Consider the following 20,221-nt stretch of genomic DNA (forward strand, 5'->3'; position numbering starts at 1 on the left):
GTAGAACTGCCTTGGTACAGGAAGTTTTCTACACTGATTCAACTGCAGCTTTGCTCCTTAGTCCCTTGAAGATGTAGTATAAATAGTTGTTACAGCTTAAAATAGCTGGAAGGGACCTGAGAAGTCACCTAGTCAACCTCCATTTTACAGAGAAGAAAACTGAGGATCATGGATCCATGAAATTGGTATTTACATAGTATTACATAGTATCACATTTTTCTTATCTACTTTTACAAATAATCATAATCAAACTCCATGTTTTTAATCTCTGTCTTTAGCAAAATATTTTACTCTTTATTTTCTCATTTTAACCAATAATAACTCTTAATAACCATATAACATAGCTAGGTATTCCCTTCCTAGGTGAAGAATCTGAGGTCCATCAAGGCTAATAAAACTTTTTTTCCCCCCCTCCCCCCCCATGAGGCTGGGGTTAAGTGACTTGCCCAGGGTCACACAGCCAGGAAGTATTAAGTGTCTGAGTTTAGATTTGAACTCGAATCCTCTTGAATTCAGGACTGGTGCTCTATCCACTGCGCCACCTAGCTGCCCCTACTAATAAAACAACTGATTTGACATAAGTGTGTTATAATTTTGAAGGTCTTGTAACTGGATGGCAGCCTATAGCCTTGTTTTGTTAAGATAGTTCTATCTTTATTGGACAGTCAGTACATCGTTGTCATCCTTGGTGTGAGAAGTAGCTTGACTCCTCAGTGAAAAGTGGCTTAGTCGCACTTGTTCACATTAATCTCAGGTTAAACTTTGACTTAGATACTATAGCATGAGATTTCAGGAATTTTGAGTATTTATTCTCAAAATCAATTGAAAAAATTGAAAATTGAAAAAAAGTTGAAAAAGAATTTTGGCTTTAAGGAGACAATCTTTGGACTCTATTTACAAAATGTATTCATGATAATCTTATGAACTAGGAAATATTAACAACTACTCAGATTTCTGTGGTGCTTTCTTTTACAGACTTTCTCCATAAGCAGCCTATAAAATAAGGTATTGTTAAATACAATTGTTCCCATTTTATGATGTAGAAAACTGAGGCTGAGGAGAAGTAAATTGGCATCAGCCCATAACTTGTAAATATTGGGTCCTTTTAGTACTGAGATTTTATGTGATTTATTTCATTCTGTCTTTGAATGAGTCTCTTTTCCTTTGATCAAAGAGACATAAATTTGTCCATTAAAGTTAAAAGGAAACATCTGCTAAATTTGGATATGGAAAGGTTGATACAAAACTAGAGAAATTGACCATCTGAGATATTTTCATTTTATTCCAAAAGGATTGTATAGTTGACATTTCAGTATGGTTCAGAGCCAAAGTAGTAGAACAATTTAATAGCCATAAATTAATTTTAAGAGTACCAAGTTTCTATTTGTATTAGTAGAACCAGATTTCAAATATCAACTCTGCTATTTATCACCTATGTGATCTTGGGCAACTCATTTGGCCTCCTAAAGAATTCGTTGGAAAAATAATAGGGTTAGACTATATTACTTATAAAGACCCTTCCAGGGGACTGCCAGCCAAGATAGCTGCCCAAAAGAGGCAGACTGCTTGGCTTCCATATACTATTGCAGCAAAAACTGAAACTTCACACTTGACCAAATGATGATTGAGAAATCCAATAAGAAACTATAATAAATGATTTTTTTTTCCATGTCAGAATTGTAGAGACATATCAGGTAAAAGACTGGACAATAGGAAAAAGAGCCACAAGTCACTATTCTCCCTATAAAACCAAAGAGATATATAGGCTGCAAGGTTTTGAGTCCAAAGAGGTACAAGAAGTAAATGCTCCTCTGAGAAATCCTCAGGGCTATTGGGAAATCACCAGAGAGTGGCAGCAACTGTCATGTTGTGATAGTGCTCAATTCAGATAGATAGGCACCCAAGGACTTTTAAATTACTAGCATTTTGTCCTGAGATATAATATAAAGGACCCTAAAGAGCCAGCATTCCAAACCTCCAAAAGCCAATGGGGCCTAACTCCAGAAGGTAGAGCTAGGTCATCGCACAAACTCAGATGGCTCAAGGGAGACCAAACAAGTCTGACCAAAGCTGCTGATTCAAAGCTCCAATTCAGAAACTAAAGTTGAAAAAAATGACTAAACCAAAGAACATGTCGCCCGTTATTCAAAAAAATTAACGTAGATCTGAAGATTCCCAAAAGTCCTACTTAGGAAGAAAAAGTACTTATGCAACAACTCTAAACAGATTCATAGGAGGAAAAAAAAATTTTTTTTTCCTAAGGACAATATGAATACCTAGAAGAAAGAAAGCAAGTGATAAATAGTGAAAAATTACATGGGTTAAAAAGAATTAGAAGAATAAGTAGAAAAGAAAGTGTTAAACCTTTCTCAAGAAATGGGATCTCAGAAAATTAGAAGAGACCAAAAAGAAATCAGTGACTTAAAAAAGTAGCACAAAATCAAAGTTGAAAAAAATAGAAGAAAGTTGAGGCAAATGATTTTAGAAAAAAGATATCCTAGAAAACAGATCAGATTAAGAATTTATGAATTCTTATACTTGTAACCATAATTCTTTTTTTTTAGACTTTCATACTATATTTTAAGATTTCATAAGTGAAAACTAAACAGCTCTTTTAGTATAACAGGGTAAAACAAAAATAGAAAGAATCCATCTATCACTTCCTGAAAGAAAACCTAAATTGAAAGGTCCTAGAAATGGTGTAAGCAAAATTTAATCATGTATATCACTAAAAAAGTTACTTATAGCATCCAATTAAAAAAAGGAGGAACACAAGGACTAAGGTATCACAATGAGAAAAGAGCTTGGTAAAATATTCTTGAAGGCAGAAGATACAGGTTTATTACCAAAAATAACTTGCTCTGCAAAGCTAAGTATAATCCTACAGTGAAAAAAAAATGACTTTTGATGGATTAGACAATTTTCAAGCATTTATGTTGAAAAGATGAGAGCTTTGTAAGAACTTTGAAATACAAATATAAGAGTCCAGAAAAATATAGAAAGGTAAATTTATTTGAGTAATTGGAAGAAACTATGTAATTTTGTAGGTTATTATTTCAATAGAGGGAGAGGAAACAAGTCTCTTCAGAGTTCCTCATTGGATAGAGAGGGAGCTAAATAAGAAAAATAGAGGTCTTTTGAATGCTAGGGTAGACTGGTTCTACTCTGTTTCATATAAGAAAAGGAACCACACTTTCCTCTGTACACCTTTCATCTCTTACCATACTTCATGTCCCCTGAGAAAATGTGATAAGGGGCTCGTTTTTCATTTGTCCCAAGGTGATTTCCCCTTCAACTGGGGGTTTTTTGCTCCTTACTATGCTTTCTGAGGATTGAGCTAACTTCCATATGTGCAAGCATGAAGCAACTTCTACCCTCTCCTGGTCCAATATCCCAACTTTTCATTTCTTCCAAAAAGCTTATTCTTCATCTATAATGTAATCTCTAATTCCTTGACTCCTTAATTCTCTCTATGGGACTATCCCTCCTGCACTAGCCATTCTCTACTCTTTTCAGCTTTACACTGTTCTCTTTTGAATTCATCCTCCCACAGTATAATTTTGTCACCTTTCTACACCTTGGCCTTGAATCATTACCACCTTTGGTACTCTCTCTCCTATACATATTGTACTGAGTGAAGAAAAAATAATGTAACTTCTGATGGGATCCAGTAAAATTTTATATTACCCATCCTCAATTGAACCCTTACTGCTATTAGACAATCTTATTATTCTCTTTTCAACTCACTTATCCCACTTTACAATAGCTCTTCCATACCCTTTTCTTCCTGCCTGAAACTTCATGTCTTCCCTTCACAAATTCTCTTATTAGTTAAAAACTTTGCCTCATTTAACAAAAAAAAAAAAATTAGACCATTCATTATGAATTCCTTCTGTCCCATCTCATATAATTCTTCTGCCTTCCACCACTATGTCTTTCACTTTTGTCTCACATAATGATGTGACTTTATTCCTTACTAAGGTTAACCCTTTCTTCTTGCTCAAGCAAATTTCCAATAAACTTTCTTCTTCTGTCATTCCTATTTTTATTCATTTTTGTCTACTGACTCCTCCCCTACTGTCTCCACTTAAATATGTTCATGTCTCCATCACCAGAAAAAACATTTGATCTTTTCATCACCACTTTCATCCTATATCTATTCTTTATAGCTAAACTTCTTTGAAAGTGCTGACTGATAGGTACCTCCACTTTTTCTCCTCTTATTCTCTTCTTAACTCTTATTGTCTGTTTCTATCCTTATCATTCCACTATAATTGTTCTCTCTAAAGTTACTGATGACATCTTAGTTATCAAATCTGACCCCTTTTCTTAAATACTATTCTCCTCAACATTTCTGCAGCATTTGACAATATTGGTCTTCCTCTTCTCCTTGATATACTCTTCTCTCTGGGTTTTTGGGATACCAGGCTTTTCCTAGTTCTCCAATCTAGGAGATTTTGCTGGGTTTTCTTCCAGGTCACAACTGCTAACTGTGGATAGCCTAAGTATCCTGTCTTGGGCCCTCTTTTTCTTGTCTCTCTAGACAACTTCATTTAGTGATCTCATTGATTTACTTACTATTCCTATCCCTATTATTATCAAAGCACAAGTCTGACCATTTGCTCCCCTATTAAATAAATTCTGTGGCTCCCTATTATCTCCTGGATCAAATACAAAATCCTCTTTTTGATATCCAAAGGCCTATATAACCAACACATTACTCCCTGCCACATACTTTTTGATCCAGTGATATTGGATGAACACTGAAACACTCGGTTCATTTTATTGTTAACTATATCAAATTCAACAGAGAGAGTTGGAGAGTTAAGGGAAGATAATACCAAGGAGGGAATAGTTGGAACCAAAACATTTCCTGTTCTGGAAAAGAGAATTAAAAGGAAAAAAGAAAAGTAAAAGACTTGAATCTAAAAAAAGAGGGAAGGCATACTCATCAATTAAGGGATGACTGCTGAAAGGTAATTTGGGAATAATTGTGTTAGAAGAAATGACTAAAAAAAGGTGACTTCTGAGAATCCTGTATAATGTGGGTTCATATTTCAATATGAAATATACAGAGCCAGGAAAATAATTAATGTAATAAGAATAGCATGTATAGAAAAACAACTTTAAAGACTCAAGAATTATGATCTATGTAAAGATCATCCCTCCAGAGGATTAGGATGAAGCTTATCACTCATCTTCTGAGAGAGAGAGATAATGGATTTAAGGTGCAGAGACATACCTTTTTGGACATGACATTATGTAGATTTGTTTTGCTCAGCTATGTTTATTTATTTTTTTCTCTTCCTGGTTTTCAATGGAGTTGGGGGCAGGGCACAGGGAAGGTTGGCAATTTTGATGTCACAAAAAAGGACTATTAAAATACTTTATAAAATACAGAAGAAAGTTCAAATCAACAGAACTGTTTTGAAAATAATGTGTGGAGTGTGTATGTATATATTTGTGTGTATATACGCATGCACACATATCAAGCAGTATGAACTCATCACAATTTATGTTTTGTATATATGAAAGTGCTCGTTTTTTGGTGCTTTAAATTCAAAAGCAGTTCAAGTTTAAAACTTAAAAAAACCCAAAACAATAGTCCCTTCTGATTCTAAATCTGAGTCTTCTATGATTCTTTTCTAGCTCTTAAGACTTATGATTCTATGAAAAGAATTCTCCAATATGATTGATAGTAGAAACTTTAGAAGTTTCATGTCACACACTTACAAACTTATGCCCATGCCATTTTTAACCACATGATATAGAATATAAATGGAATATAAACTTCTCTATTTCCTTCCCTTCCTCTCTCCCTTTTTTCCCCCTGTCCTCTCCTTATCTCTTATTCCCTTTTCTTTTTCCCTTCTCTCTCTTTCCTCCTCTCTTCTCTCTTTCTCTCTTTCTTCCTCTTTCTCTCCCTCTCCACCCTCTCTCTTTTTCTTTCTTTCTCTCTCTAGATTACGCTTCATGTCAGTAGAAATGGACAGCAGCAGTTTTATTCAGTTTGACGTGCCCGAGTACAGCAACACAGTTCTGAGCCAGTTAAATGAACTCCGCCTTCAAGGAAAACTGTGTGACATCATCGTGCATATTCAGGGCCAGCCATTCCGAGCCCATAAAGCCGTCCTTGCTGCCAGCTCTCCCTATTTTCGTGACCATTCAGCATTAAGTACCATGAGTGGCTTATCCATCTCAGTGATTAAGAATCCTAATGTCTTTGAACAGTTGCTCTCATTCTGTTACACTGGAAGAATGTCCTTACAGCTGAAGGATGTTGTCAGTTTTCTCACTGCTGCTAGCTTTCTTCAGATGCAATGTGTCATTGACAAGTGCACACAGATCCTGGAGAGCATCCATTCAAAAATCAGCATTGGGGATGTCGACTCTGTAACCATTGGTGCTGATGAGAACTCAGAAAACCGCAATGGAGTTAAAGAGAGCAGCTTCTTTGCCAACCCAGTAGAGATCTCGCCTCCATATTGCTCTCAGGTGCGTCAGCCAACATCTGGCAATGATCTACGGATGGAGGCAACTCCAAGCAAATCTCTGCGTGGCCGCTTGCAAGAAGAAGGCCACTCGGACCGAGGAAGCAGTGGGAGTGTCTCCGAGTATGAGATTCAGATAGAGGGTGACCATGAACAAGGGGACCTGATTGTGAGGGAAAGCCAGATCACAGAGGTGAAAGTGAAAATTGAGAAATCAGACAGACCCAGCTGTTCAGACAGCTCTTCTTTGGGTGATGATGGCTACCACACTGAGATGGTAGATGGTGAACAAGTGGTGGCAGTGAATGTAGGTTCCTATGGCTCTGTGTTACAGCATGCATACTCCTTTTCCCAAGTAGCCTCTCAATCATCTAGTATGTCAGAAACATTTGGAAACCTGAGCAACTCTAGTCCATCCAGGTCCATGCTAAGTTGCTTCCGAGGGGGCCGGGCCCGCCAAAAACGCCCTTCCTCTGTCCATCTGCATAGTGATCTTCAGAGTTTGGTACAAGGGTCAGATGGTGAAGCTCTTGTGAATAATCCTGGGTATGAGAATAGTCCACGGGAGAGGAGTGCACGAGGCCACTGGTATCCATATAATGAAAGATTGATCTGCATTTACTGTGGGAAATCCTTTAACCAAAAGGGGAGCCTTGACCGGCATATGCGACTCCATATGGGAATCACCCCTTTCGTATGCAAGTTCTGTGGTAAGAAGTACACGCGAAAGGACCAGTTGGAGTACCACATCCGTGGCCATACTGACGATAAGCCTTTCCGCTGTGAGATATGTGGGAAGTGCTTTCCTTTCCAGGGAACACTCAACCAGCACCTGCGGAAAAATCATCCAGGTGTGTCTGAAGTCCGCAGTCGCATTGAGTCCCCAGAAAGAACAGATGCATATGCAGAACAAAAAATAGAGAATGATGCCTCCAACTCAGAGGCAGGGCTAGATTCCAATATGGAAATTCACACAGTGTCTAATGCCCCTGATTAAGATATTAAATAAGTGCATCCCAAACAAAGCACACTCATCAATGCATTTAAAAATTTTTTGCTGTAGGTAACTCAGCCCAGTTACCGACCTGATCACCTTGAAAACCTAGTAGGTGCACAGTAAATTTTCCCAAGGTTTCTAGATAGCACACTTTGCCATTTTTGTTCTTTGCTTCTAAGGAGATTTGGGTATATGTGTGTTGAAAGAGCTTAGAATCCGAAGGGCCGAAAATACAGGGAAGACATGGGCTAAAGCTATTCCTCTGGATGAATTATTCTGGCACTAGCACAGCTAAGCCAATTGGGTTCACCCTACCTTCACTATCCAGGGGCATATATTCTCTCTTAGTGTGCATGTAGGTTTCTATGCATGTGCATGGAGAGAGAATAGTATGTGTCTAGATGATCTGATGATTACCTTTTAGAGTTGAAAATTACTTTTTTTGGTAGTTAGAAAATTTATACATATATATATATATAATAAAGCATTTATTATATATATTACATATATACATTCTTAAATTTGCTTTTATTCTGGTTGAGGTGAATGCAAGAGGAATATGTAAGTTAATATAGTGTGTACAGGGCTTTTTGACTTTTAATCTCATTTCTGCCTAATATATTTTAAGATCTTGCTCCTTATCCCTTGAAGAATGTTATTTGGTTTTCTGATATATTAATCATAGCGTCCAAAAGTCTCAGCAAAGCAAATGATACTTACTGTTTTTTATAACTCCACTTCATAATGAACACATAAACCAAATGCCATAAATCTATTCAACTCTAGTTAGAATTGTTTGGAATTTTTGTTAGTTGTCCAGTTGGTAAGCTGGATGACATGTGGTGCTGCCCTTTTTTACACAAATGTAATGTAATTATTATCCAACCCTAAAGTAACAGTGGTTTTAAATGTTTTTACTGGCCTAAGAATCTACCTTCATTTCGTACTGTAGAAACCTAAATACCAGGTAATTAAATCAAATCACTCTACATGATGAGTTGCTACTCTTACTAAAGGAAGAAGGGGTTGTAACTCTGATTATATCTCCACACAGTGTTGATATATTTTTTTGTTGTTGTTTTCTCCAAACAGCCAGTTCAGGTGCATAGTAACTTTCTATATTGCGGTTCCTTGTGAAACTGCAAAGCTTGGAAATTTGTACTTTTTGTAAAGATATATTCTATGGGAATCGCAAGCAATATGTCTATCTTGTGTGCTACATAAAGCCACAGTGGCTTCCCCATTCTTTCAGTGGCTAATCAGTGTTTCCTGCTTAAAGAAACCAACCATAAGAAACCCTCTTTAAGATACTTTGTGTGTGTCACCAAATATTTGTGTGTCACCTATGTTTGTTTTATGTGGTGCTACTTTTATGTTTAATATCAGTTTAGGTCAGTATAATATAGAAAATGTGAAACCTAATGATGATAGTGAATTATAAGCAACAGGTTTTTGTTTTGTTTTGTTTTCCTTTTCTCTTTTTAGTTTGCTTGAAAAAGAGACCTCAAAATCTTGTGCTGGCAAACACATTACTATATAAGAACAATGATCCCTATTTGAAGATTTTTTTTTTTATTCACAAGGAAACGTTTTTAGTTTTTTACAGAGTGCTCAATATGTACTTACAGTGTACCAAAAGATGCTTTACAAAAAAAAAAAAAAAAAAAACCCAAACTCAATTTGGTTTGGTACTGTACATTCTGGTTGATCAAGAATCATTGGTCATGAGCAGCTGCTCTGGAGATTGCCATAAGAATGGCCAGCTTTCCATAACTCCTTTCTGAAGTAGTAACTTTGCAGACTTCTTATGGAAAAACTTCTCAGCTAAAGAAGAGTAAAATGATTTTTAAAAATGAGCTGTTGTAGTTTACAGAATTACCAAAAAAGTTTTAAAAAATTTTATATATATATATATATATATATATATATATATACATATATATGTGTATATATATATGCACACACACATGTGTATGTATACAAAAAGTATATATACATATGTTTGCTGGTTTGCAATGCTTTTGTGGCTCTTATAACTTATAACTAATAGTGGGGTGGGTTTTTTTTTTTTGTTTGTTTGTTTTTTTTTTTTTTAATTTTCATTTTTAAGAAAAAAGAAATTAAAGCCCTCGTCCATAATGACCTCTTGTGGGGTGTGGCTGTGTGGTAGCTGCTTTCTTTAAAATGGTGTCTGCTAACCTTGTAACCAGCTGCACTATGGATCAGTGTTACTACATACAGATTACACTATAAATCCAGCTGCTCCAGAGGAGTAGCTTTTAGCTAAATCGGGTATATAATATGCCTTTTTTCCTCTTAAAACTGCCTAAATAAGGGGTTTGTTCTCTCCCTGAAGCACTTGTGTAACTCCTGTTAAAGCCTTGTGCCTCATGGGGAGACTGGACTCTTAAGTGTTTACCCAATTAAATACATTCTGGGGTTTCAGGTAAATGTTTGTGGTGTTCTTTCTTACATGAATGAATTTTTGTTTTATTTGTTTTGTTTTGTTTTTTAAAGAAATTAAATGCAAAAAAAATTGTGTTTTGATACAACTAGTATGTGACAAGAAATGGCCAAATCAAGGACACAGGAGGTTGGGCTCAGGGAACCCCCCTTCTCCTTTCAAACTTGGACCCCTTGGGTTGGTTTCCCTAGCATTTTGTGTGAACTAAGGCAAGTTAGGAGAAGGGAAGTTTGGGCGGCACCTTATACGTCCTGGCTCTTGTCATTGTGTCACAGTCTTAACCTTATTTAAATGGAGTTCTTTGTATTTGTAAATCTATTAAACTGGTTTGAGTTTACCAAAGAGTGACTTATCCAAAATTGTCTCTGACAAAAAAAAAAATATATATATATATATATATATACATTACTTTGATTGTACAGTTCAGGTTCAAAACATTGTAATGGGACTGTTAAGGGGCAGGAAATTGATTCATTTTCTTGATAATAATCATGATTCAACATTTTTGCAAGTTCCACTTGCCTCCCATTCATGTTGCTAACACTTTACCCTTTCCACTGCTAGCAGTGTTAAGAATGAATTCTCAAGCCATAATGCAGTACTGTAACCACTCAGCAGTGCTTTGGAGAACACAGACATCTAGACCAACTTAGGGCTCATCTTTTGGAGCATTCTTAAGGTCATATTACCCAGTGTGAAGTCTGGTAGAAGATGAACTTCCGATCTGGCAGCAGCAGTTAATTGTGCCTTGTCACATGAGAATATGCCAGGGGGGTTATTAAGACCATAATCTAGAAACATTGTTTCCCCGAAGTTCATTTCATGTCTCCTCAAAGAAGAAATATGCTGAGTGGTAACTGCTTAAAGCAACTTTTTTTTAAAAGTACAGTACCTATTTCTGTACAGTTTGGGGAATAACACAGTACTGTTTTACATTTCATTTATAACAGATGCAGAAGTCAATAAAATACAAGTGATATGTGAAATCTTTTAACATTGAAATATATCCTGAATTCATATAGGCTTGTTCATAATTGAGTCTCTTCTTGAGCTACCTTTTTCAATAAACAGACAATGTGAAGACAGTGACAGTGTCCTTTTCTATGGATATTTAACCTGTTATTTACAAACTGTGAAAACAAAGAACTTTATACTTTTGCTAATGTTTGTGGTTTTAAATAGTTACTTGGTTCTCCTAATGTGTTTTCTACCATATCATTTCTATGAAACCTGTAAAATACATTTAGAAATTATATTTGTAAATACAACATGTTTATATGTTTCATTTATTTTACTGAGTAGAAAGATTCGTGATTGGATTCTGCCTTTAATTTTTGTTGTATTAACAGAAAGGATACTGTCAGTTCACTGTTAAGCAAAATATACTGTAGAACTAAATTGATTTCTAGGATTCTTTTCAAGCATGAGTAAGAAACTCATGTCTTCCAAAACATAACCAAGTCTTCACTTTGCTCTTAGCCCAAATGGTAAGGCCTGTGTTATAATTAAAAAAAAAAAAAAAAAAAAAAAAAAAAAAAAGGAGCCCAAAGCATGGGAAGAACTTGCAGAAATAAAAAATAAGGGCTGGGTAGGGGAGGGTAAGAATTTATGTGAATGAGCTTTACTTTAAAGAAATCAGTGTATTTTATTTGAATAGCTTTTTATATTAGTTACTGTGATTCTTTTATTACGGTATTCTGAAAGGGTTTCCTGTGAAGCCTCCTGAAAGGGACTCAAATATGCAACACCGAATCTATTTTCCAAGGGAGTATTTCCCTTGGATGGTGCTTCTAGACTGGTCAGGGTTATTTATTAAATTTTATATATGAAAAGTATTTGGGAATTGTGTAAATTCTTTATATAAATCTAGTTCATAAATCATAGATTTCATAATTTCTCAGTGCAACTGAACTAGAGGTTCAGGAAAGTCATTCACTTTGTTCCAAGTTTATAATGGCTATTGTGCATTTTTTTACATATCTTGTTCAAAAAGTGCCAGTGTGGTTTAGCTGCCTCTACCCAATATGGGACTCCCCAGGCCAGGCAATGACCTGCTTTCTCAGGATTCTTGAATCTGTGTGAAGACTGCTCGGCCTAGCTGAAAAGGGAGCCTGGGACGCCCCACACTGTCCCAGTATTTTGATCAAGTGGAGCAATGAGCCTTGCTTAGGATTCACTAAGCATCTGCCCTTGTGGCAGCTACAGTAAACAAACCTCAATATCCCTCCTCAACAAGTATGCTGTGAATTCAGTCTTTGGATTTGTATCCAAGGCCTTGGTTGTTGCCCTGACTATGTAGTAAGAGGTGAATTAAATTGGTTTGTTATGAGAATAACCATTTATTAATGTGAAAAGTATCTCTGGCCACTTTTTTTTGGTAGGGCTAACATTCTCCATTATAAATGGTGGAACAATCAGAATGATTTAACTCTCAGTGTCATTATCTTGCAATATAAACTGGTAACCTCACAAGTCCCCACTTCATCGCCACGTGAAGTAATGAAGCTAGCTAAGCTGATGCTGTCAGGATAGTAACTTGCCATAAGGATTCTTTTATAAGCATGAATTTAAACTATTTATTCAAATGCTATTTTACTCTTGTACCCATTGGGTTTTAGATTTGTGACACGGATACTTCAGTGCTGCTTAATTTTGTTTGGATGAATTATTGGTTCTTGCTTGTAAATGGCTTTTTTTTTATGGTATCAATAAAGTCAATGGAAATTGCTGTTTGTAAATAAAAATGCTTATAGAGCAAAAGTAGCATGGGCTGACTTTTTTATATTCCTCCTGATTGTCTCAAGTATTATTTATTCTGACATTCATTCAATGAAACTATTTTAGGTGCTGACTGAAGAGGCAAGAGAAGATAAATTTTTTGGTGAAACATGTCCTTGACGAACTGATAATTCTTGTCAGAAACTAGGGGACAGATTGAGCCAAGAGTAGTTTTTATGTTTTAAAATACAATAAGACTTTTAAAATGTAAAAACCATTTAAGTACATTTGAGATTTGTTGGCTGCCCCTGGTATAGTGTAAAGGGAAGAAAAAGGAACAGTATATTGACCCTACAATGTGCTAAGCACTGAGCTGTTTTATAAATACCTTATTTGATCCTCATAATAGCCCATTGATGTAAGTGCTAGTACTATCTTCATGCTAGTTTTGTGAAAACTGAAGCAAACAAAAGCTAGGTGACAAGTCCAGCACTACAACTAGTATAAATCTTGAAGTCAGATTTGAACTTCAGTCTTCCTGACTCCAAGCGTGGTGCCTGGAGTGGTCCACTCTGCCACCAATGTTCAAATCTGGTTCTAATACTAGCTTTGATTTTGGATGTGTCATTTTCATTCCCAGAATTTAATGTTTCTTTGTCTGCAAAGTGGAAGTAATACTGTTGTTTCTATTTCTTACCTCATGGGCTTCTCATGAAAGTAATTTTTAAGCAATAAAGTGCTATAGAAACGTGCTACTAGTAAGGCTTATATAAGTGTTTAGAGAAGTAAAGAACAAAATACATTTATGGTCCTGACACTTGCAAAAGGTTTTGATTTTCTGAAGTCCAAACCATTGTGTAGGGTTACAGAGAAACATGACCCTACTGTTTGTCTTACCATAGTGTGGTAGAAATCAGCACTGGTTATGAAATCAGAAGTTTGAATCTTTGCTCTTTCAACGACCAGTTGTTTAACCAACTATTTCCCCTTTTTGCGCCCCATTTCCTTAGGTAAAATGAGAATATTAAACTATTCTGGTTTTAGGTCCATAACCTTAGTGTTTTATAAAGCTTACTGATTGCCAAGGATCTTGACTTTGTCATGTACACTAGATGGTAGAAGCATGGACCTCAAGAGGACAACTAGTTCATCCCCTGTCATAATATCACATCTTTTCCAAACAAAACAGTGATCATTTTCCTCCGTGGAGACTCTACTTAACTTCATCTCAAGATTCTGTGCCTCCTTATTGTCATTCTTGTCTAACCTGACACTCACCTCCTGTAGGGACTTCATTTTTTATGTTGAGTGTATACATAGTCACTGACAATGCTCTGATAAGCATACATATATATGCATATGTTTATATAATCTGAGGGAAATTTGTGAATGTAGAACTTCCTAGGGTAGTTATTACCAACAAAATTTAGAAACACCATTTCACCTTTGTCTTTGTGCTTTGAGGTGACCATAACAGTCATTGATGGTCAACTTAGTGAAGAGTCCCAGCAGCTCAGCTAAGATTATCCACTTGCTAGTTCTGTATACAATATTTACCGGTTTGGACTGGCCAATCACAATGTGGCCTGGGGCCAAAGACAAGGAGTTTATGTAGAAGGAAACCTGGCAGCCCCCCAAAAACAGTCCAATGTATTCTGGTAGAGCACTCTTTAAAATATCTTCCATCATTTCCACATCACTGGAAGACATTGATAAGGCCTTTAAGAGAGGAAATGAGATCCAAACTTCAGACAAATAATATTTTGAGATTTTTCTGCAGATGAAGTTCAATTCCTAGACTAAATATTAAATATAAATGTATATAGATATATAATTTTATATTCCTTGAAATTTTTGACTGAATGAGATGGGGAAATCAAGCTAAGTTAAATGTTTCATACAACCTACACATGGGATACATTGTCATTTATAAATGAATATAGCTTTATGATTGACTTAATCTATGTTTTAAGGGAGTTGAATGGGCATTTAACATCAAGCTTTGAGAGTAGTTCTTTGGTTCAATGTAGTTATTTGATTAAGAAAGTGTTTCTGGGTAATAAGATAGAAGACCACCAGGAAGCCTGGAACCGAGTCCTGGTTCTGTCACTGAATAGCTAACTGATCTTAAGGTCATTTCCCCTCAAGAATCTCAGTCTCTCCATATGTAACGATATGCCAAAATAGAAGGCTTCTGAGACCCTTTTCAACTCTTTAACTGCCCATGTTCTAAGATGCCTTCTTGGAACTGTTAAGAGTGGGAACACCTAGATTCAGGTGCATCTATGTATAAGTGGCTGGGCAAGTCACCTAACCTCCATGGGCTTCAGTTTTTTCATCTGGAAAATGGGAAAATGGGCTAGCTGGTAGTAGCTTTATAATTCTTTAATATAATTGTGACAATCTATATTCTAAGGTAGCCATCATAAAATATTCCATGTTCTAGGGTCCAAAGAGTAATCAACATGTTATAGCCATCATACACTCTTCGTTTTTGGGTCACCTATAATGGGGATTTTTTTGAGATTATAGTGTCTCATTTGTAAACATACAGTATAGCTAGTATTTATATAATGCTTCAAGGTTTACAAAATGTTTTGTAATCTTACGACAGCCTTTTAGGTAAAGTATTTTTTTCCCCCATTTTATACCTGAAGAAACTAAAGGTAAAAGAGGTTAAGTGATTTGTTCAATGTTTGAGTCTGGATTTTAACTTGGATCTTTAATAATAGCTTTTTATTTAAAAAAAAAAATAGATGCAAAGATAATTTTTAATATATACCCTTGCAAAACCTTGTGTTTGAAATCTCCCTCCCTCTCCCTCTCCTGGACAACAAGTAATGCAATATAGATTAAACTGTACAATTCTTCTAAACATATTTCTAGATTGTTGCACAAAAAAAGTGGATCAAATGGGAAAAAATGAGAAAAAAAAACACAAAAAAGGTGAAAATACTATGTTAGGATCCACATTGTCTCCAAAGTCCTCTCTTTGAATGTAGATGGCTCTTTCTACCACAGATCTATTGGAATTGTCCTGAATCACTTTATTATTTAAAAGAGCCATGTCCATCAGAGTTGATCACAGAAACTTGTTGCTGTGTACAATGTTCTCTTGGCTCTATTCACTTCACTTAGCATCAGTTTATTTAAGTCCAGGCCTTTCTGAAATCCTGCTGATCATTTCTTATAGAACAATAATATTCCATTGCATTCATACACCATAACTTAATGTCAACCATTCTCCAACTGATGAGCATCCACTCAGTTTCCAGTTTCTTACCACTACAAAAAGGGCTACTACAAACATTTTTTGCACATGTGGGTCCTTTTCCCTTTTTAATAATCTCTTTGGGGTACAGGCCCAGTATTGCTAAATCAAGGGGTATGCACAGTTTGATAGCCCTTTGGGCATGTGAACTCAGGCCTTCTTGACTTCTGGTCCAATGTTCTATCTATTGCACAACATAACCGCCCCATCAAGAAAATACTCAAGTGCTTAATGGGTTCTTTTATGTCATCAGAAGATCAGATCAGATCAAGATCAGAACCCACCCATGGTTGTTTATCTTCCATGATTCTTGTTCATTGTCTTCCCATAAGTTTGACATGGTGTTTTACCCAATGTACTAGAGGTCTCCTTCCAATTCAGCATTCTAAGGGAGTAGCACTGGTATTCAAGAGAGTAGCAAGCTACTTAGAATCATTGAAAGTTCATGATTTCCTATTTTACGTTCTTTTCCTACTCAATTCTGCAGATAAATGTTCTCAATAATCAATAATTATTAATAAATTATCAGTAGCATTTATCTGAGACCTGCACTAATAAGCTGATTTGACATCCTGTAGTAAGGGAAAGAACTCTGATAGTTTAGATTTTGTCTTCTTTGCCTACATGACCTTGAACAATGATAATAGCTAGCTTCTCTACATTGCTTTAAAATCTGCTAACAATCTCTATATATTATTTAACTTGATCTTCACAATAGCATTGAGAAGGGTTTTTTTGTTTTTTGTTTGTTTTTTTAAACAGATTTTACAGATGTAGAAACTAAGGCTAAGGGAAGTTAGGTCACAACCAACACAGAAACACTCAGATGTAGTGTTTCTGAGTTAAGATTTGAGCTTGGGGATTCTTAACCCCAAATCAAACACTATCCACTGAACCATGTAGTTGCCTCAAGCACAGTTATTAACCTTCCCTTCCCTTATCTATAAAATGAGAAGGGTAGGTTAGAATAAGGATTCCTTATCTGGAATCTATAGACCACATTTCAAGGGTATCTATTAAATTGGACAAGAAAAAATATTTTCATACATCTCTAATTGAAATTTAGGGTTTCCTTCGGTTATGAATGCAGGTAACAGGCATCAACCTAAGGTGGTTGCTTAGGCTTCAGTAGAGTACTAAAGAGGTACAGGATCCAAAGTGGTGAAGATACCCTAATATGTAAGTTTTCTATAATCACTTCCTACTCTGAATCCTACCATCTAGAATTTCACGTACCATCATCTGGGTAATAGGTATCCTTCATGAACTTTGGGTTTGTTTTTATTTTCCTCAATGATAGATCTCTTCAGTCAAAAAACATTAAGCTGTGTGTTGGGCATAGTGCTCAGCACTGGGATACAAAGACAAAAGATGACTCCTGTCCTCTGGGAGTTCACCATCTAGTGAAAGAGGCAACAAGCAGGCAGTTATGTACAAACAAGCTCCATTAGACACAAATTAGAGATAATCAACAAATTGACTACTAATTTCTTTGAGAAAACTGAATGGGTGTTTATGGGTGAATGTAAGCAGCCCTGTTTCATCCTTGGATAGCAATTATTGGAAAATCTTGTTGTCAGGGATGTCTTTGGAGTTTTGTAGATTACTTTCCATGGTGCAGGCAAATGTAATGAGCAAGCATCTGAGTTTTGTTTTATGTCTTATGTCTCAGTGGACCCTGAGAAAAATTACTTATGTAAACCTAAGTTAGGTCCTGAAAATTGTCCTTTGTTTTCTGGATGCAGCAGGCAGGCACACACACACACAACACACACACACACACACACACACACACACACACGCACATATTGTTTGTCCTTTATTTTTGAAGAAGGCCATGATATGCAAGGAAGTTGGATTTAAGGGAGGGAGGATTATGCAAGGTCACCTGCTTCACTTTCCCCTCCAGACCCATGTGGGTCCAGTGACAACATATAGGTCAAGATGATTGCAGTTGGCCTTGGATACATACATACATACATAAACACAAAAATATATGAGCATGTGTATATGTGTGTATATATATATATGTGTGTATATATATATATATATATATATATATATATATATATATATATATATTTAATAACCATTAATAGAAACAAATACAAATTCAAAACAAGGGACAGAGTATGACAAATCCTTAGGCTCTAATAAGACAGAAACAAGTTCTATAGCTTGAATTATAGCAAATCTATTTTTAAAAATTAACCTAATAGCATATTATTAAGGAAATAAATAGTAGGGTGGGGTCCTGAGGAGTCAAATGAGTGGGCAAACACTGAGAAAAAATAGTCTATTGGATTCTTATTTTCCATCCAGAGCTGCTCTTCATTGTTGTTGGGTTTTGGGTTTGTTTTTTTGGTTTTTTGGTTTTGTTTTGGTTTTGCACAGATCTATGTGGTTATGAAGCAACCCATATTCCACATCTGCTCTTTTTTTTTTTTTCAAATAGTCATTCCATCTCCTCGGTATGTTTTGAAAAGGAGAATTACTTTTCTTACTGTATGTTGGCATCTCAATTCTCAATTACAAGGCAATGTCTATTTCCAGGCAAAGTTAAGAATAGCCTAGATATTTTAACTTTTTATACATCCTTTTTATGCCTTTTTCAGCACTTTTATATTTTTTCTATTATCTAGTTATCTGTATTTCTGATGGAAAATCCAATTTTGAGATTCTTTAATTCTCAAGCTCTAAATGAAAGGATGAGTTGAATTTTAGGCATTGTGGCTTTGAATAGGGGAAGTGTTTAGAAGCCTCCTCAATACTCCTCACATGGTACCAGGACATAGCCTAGGTACAAACATACCATGTGTCTTAAGGAGATTTTTATATTTTATTGGTGTCTTCTGCCATTCTTTCCACAATAGTTTGTAACTCCCATCTCCTCAATGTATGGTACTCACTTTACTTACTATAGACACCTTGAACAGTTAATTACCTTCTTCTATGGCTCCTACTGACTGAACTGAGAGTAACTTTTGAGCAATGTTTGAAAGTTGCAGAGAAGCAGATTTTAGACTCTTAATTTCCTTGCTGTTTGAACAAAGCAGAAAAGAGATCTTAGAAGTCTCCTAGTAGAAAATTTCACTATTTTAAAGAAGGGTCTTGCTCAAATGTCGGTTGGACTAGCTATCTTTTGAGGGTCTCATTAACTCTGCGGTTCTGTGATAGTGATTTTCCAAATTAGGTTGTTCTTAGGCTTGCCTCTGCAACTAACTTGCTATGTGATTCCTGGAAAGTTAATAAACAGTTTATCCCTTTGGACAACAGTGTCTTTATCTTGTTGTTCTTGCTTAATCATTCTTCAATGGTATCTGAGTCTTCTTGACCCCTTTGAGACTTTTCTTGACAGAGATACTGGAGTGGTTCACCATTTCCTTCTCTAGCTCATTTTGCAGATGAGGAAACTGAGGCAAACAGAGTTAAGTGGCTTGCCCAGGGTTACACAGCTAGTAAGTGTCTGAGACCAAATTTGAATGCAGGAAGATGAGTACTCTTCTTGATACTTTATCTATTGAGTTACCTAGTTGTCTTTGTGAAATACATGGGGATGTATGATGGAGAAAGGAAGTCTCAGGGAGGATGGGATAGCAATAATCAAGAATTTCACATGGGAGAGAGATTGGACATGTTCTATTTAGCCTCAAAGGACAGAGAAAGGCAAATTTGGATAATTTGCAGTAAGGGAAAACCCCCCAAAGGATTAGTACTTTTTAAGTGAAATAACTGACTCAAGGTAGCAGAAGAGACACCATGATATAAGAGCAGAAAGAGGTATCAAATGTATGATCCATGAGACTCACAAAATTCCCAAGTGCTGCCTGAGCTAGGTTAAAATGTAATTAGGAAATATTTAACAAAATAAATTTTAAAATACAGTAAAACATAGATAATATTAATATATAGTTTTTAAAGCCCATTCATGGCTCATAAAAATCCTTAAGTTTGAGTTTGATGCCACTGGTGTCAAACAGAAAACTAGAGTTGGAATCAGGAAGCTCTGGGTTCAAACAACTCAGGCAATTTCTAGCTGTGAGATCTTGGGGAAATAAACCACCCTTTCTGTACTCCAGTTTTCTCATCTGTAAAATGAGGGTGTTGTCCTTTCAGGTACCTTTAAGTTTTAAATCTGAAATGCTATGAGCCTCTCGGTTCTCCCCACTGGAGGTCTTCAAACCAAAGCTGGCTGACCACTTGCCAGGAAGGTAGCAATAGGGATTCTTTTTCAGATATGCTTGAATTCTCAGAACTCTAGATGCTGAACTCTCTGAAAT

At 36.0% G+C, this 20,221-nt stretch overlaps 1 protein-coding gene across 4 annotated transcripts in view; it reads left to right on the top strand.

Annotated features, from left to right (window-relative positions):
• Positions 1–12,710, top strand: part of ZBTB34 (zinc finger and BTB domain containing 34) — a 79,310-nt gene extending 66,600 nt beyond the window's left edge. For all 4 annotated transcript variants that reach the window (XM_074293117.1, XM_074293116.1, XM_074293119.1 and 1 more), the window contains one exon: positions 5,964–12,710. In XM_074293117.1, the coding sequence (XP_074149218.1) occupies positions 5,974–7,488 (1,515 nt within the window). In that variant the 5' untranslated portion in view covers positions 5,964–5,973 and the 3' untranslated portion in view covers positions 7,489–12,710. The remainder of the gene's footprint in view (positions 1–5,963) is intronic.
• Positions 12,711–20,221: the final 7,511 nt, after the last annotated feature.

This window comes from Sminthopsis crassicaudata, chromosome 2 (genome assembly GCF_048593235.1).
Source record: "Sminthopsis crassicaudata isolate SCR6 chromosome 2, ASM4859323v1, whole genome shotgun sequence".
Lineage (NCBI taxonomy): Eukaryota > Metazoa > Chordata > Mammalia > Dasyuromorphia > Dasyuridae > Sminthopsis > Sminthopsis crassicaudata.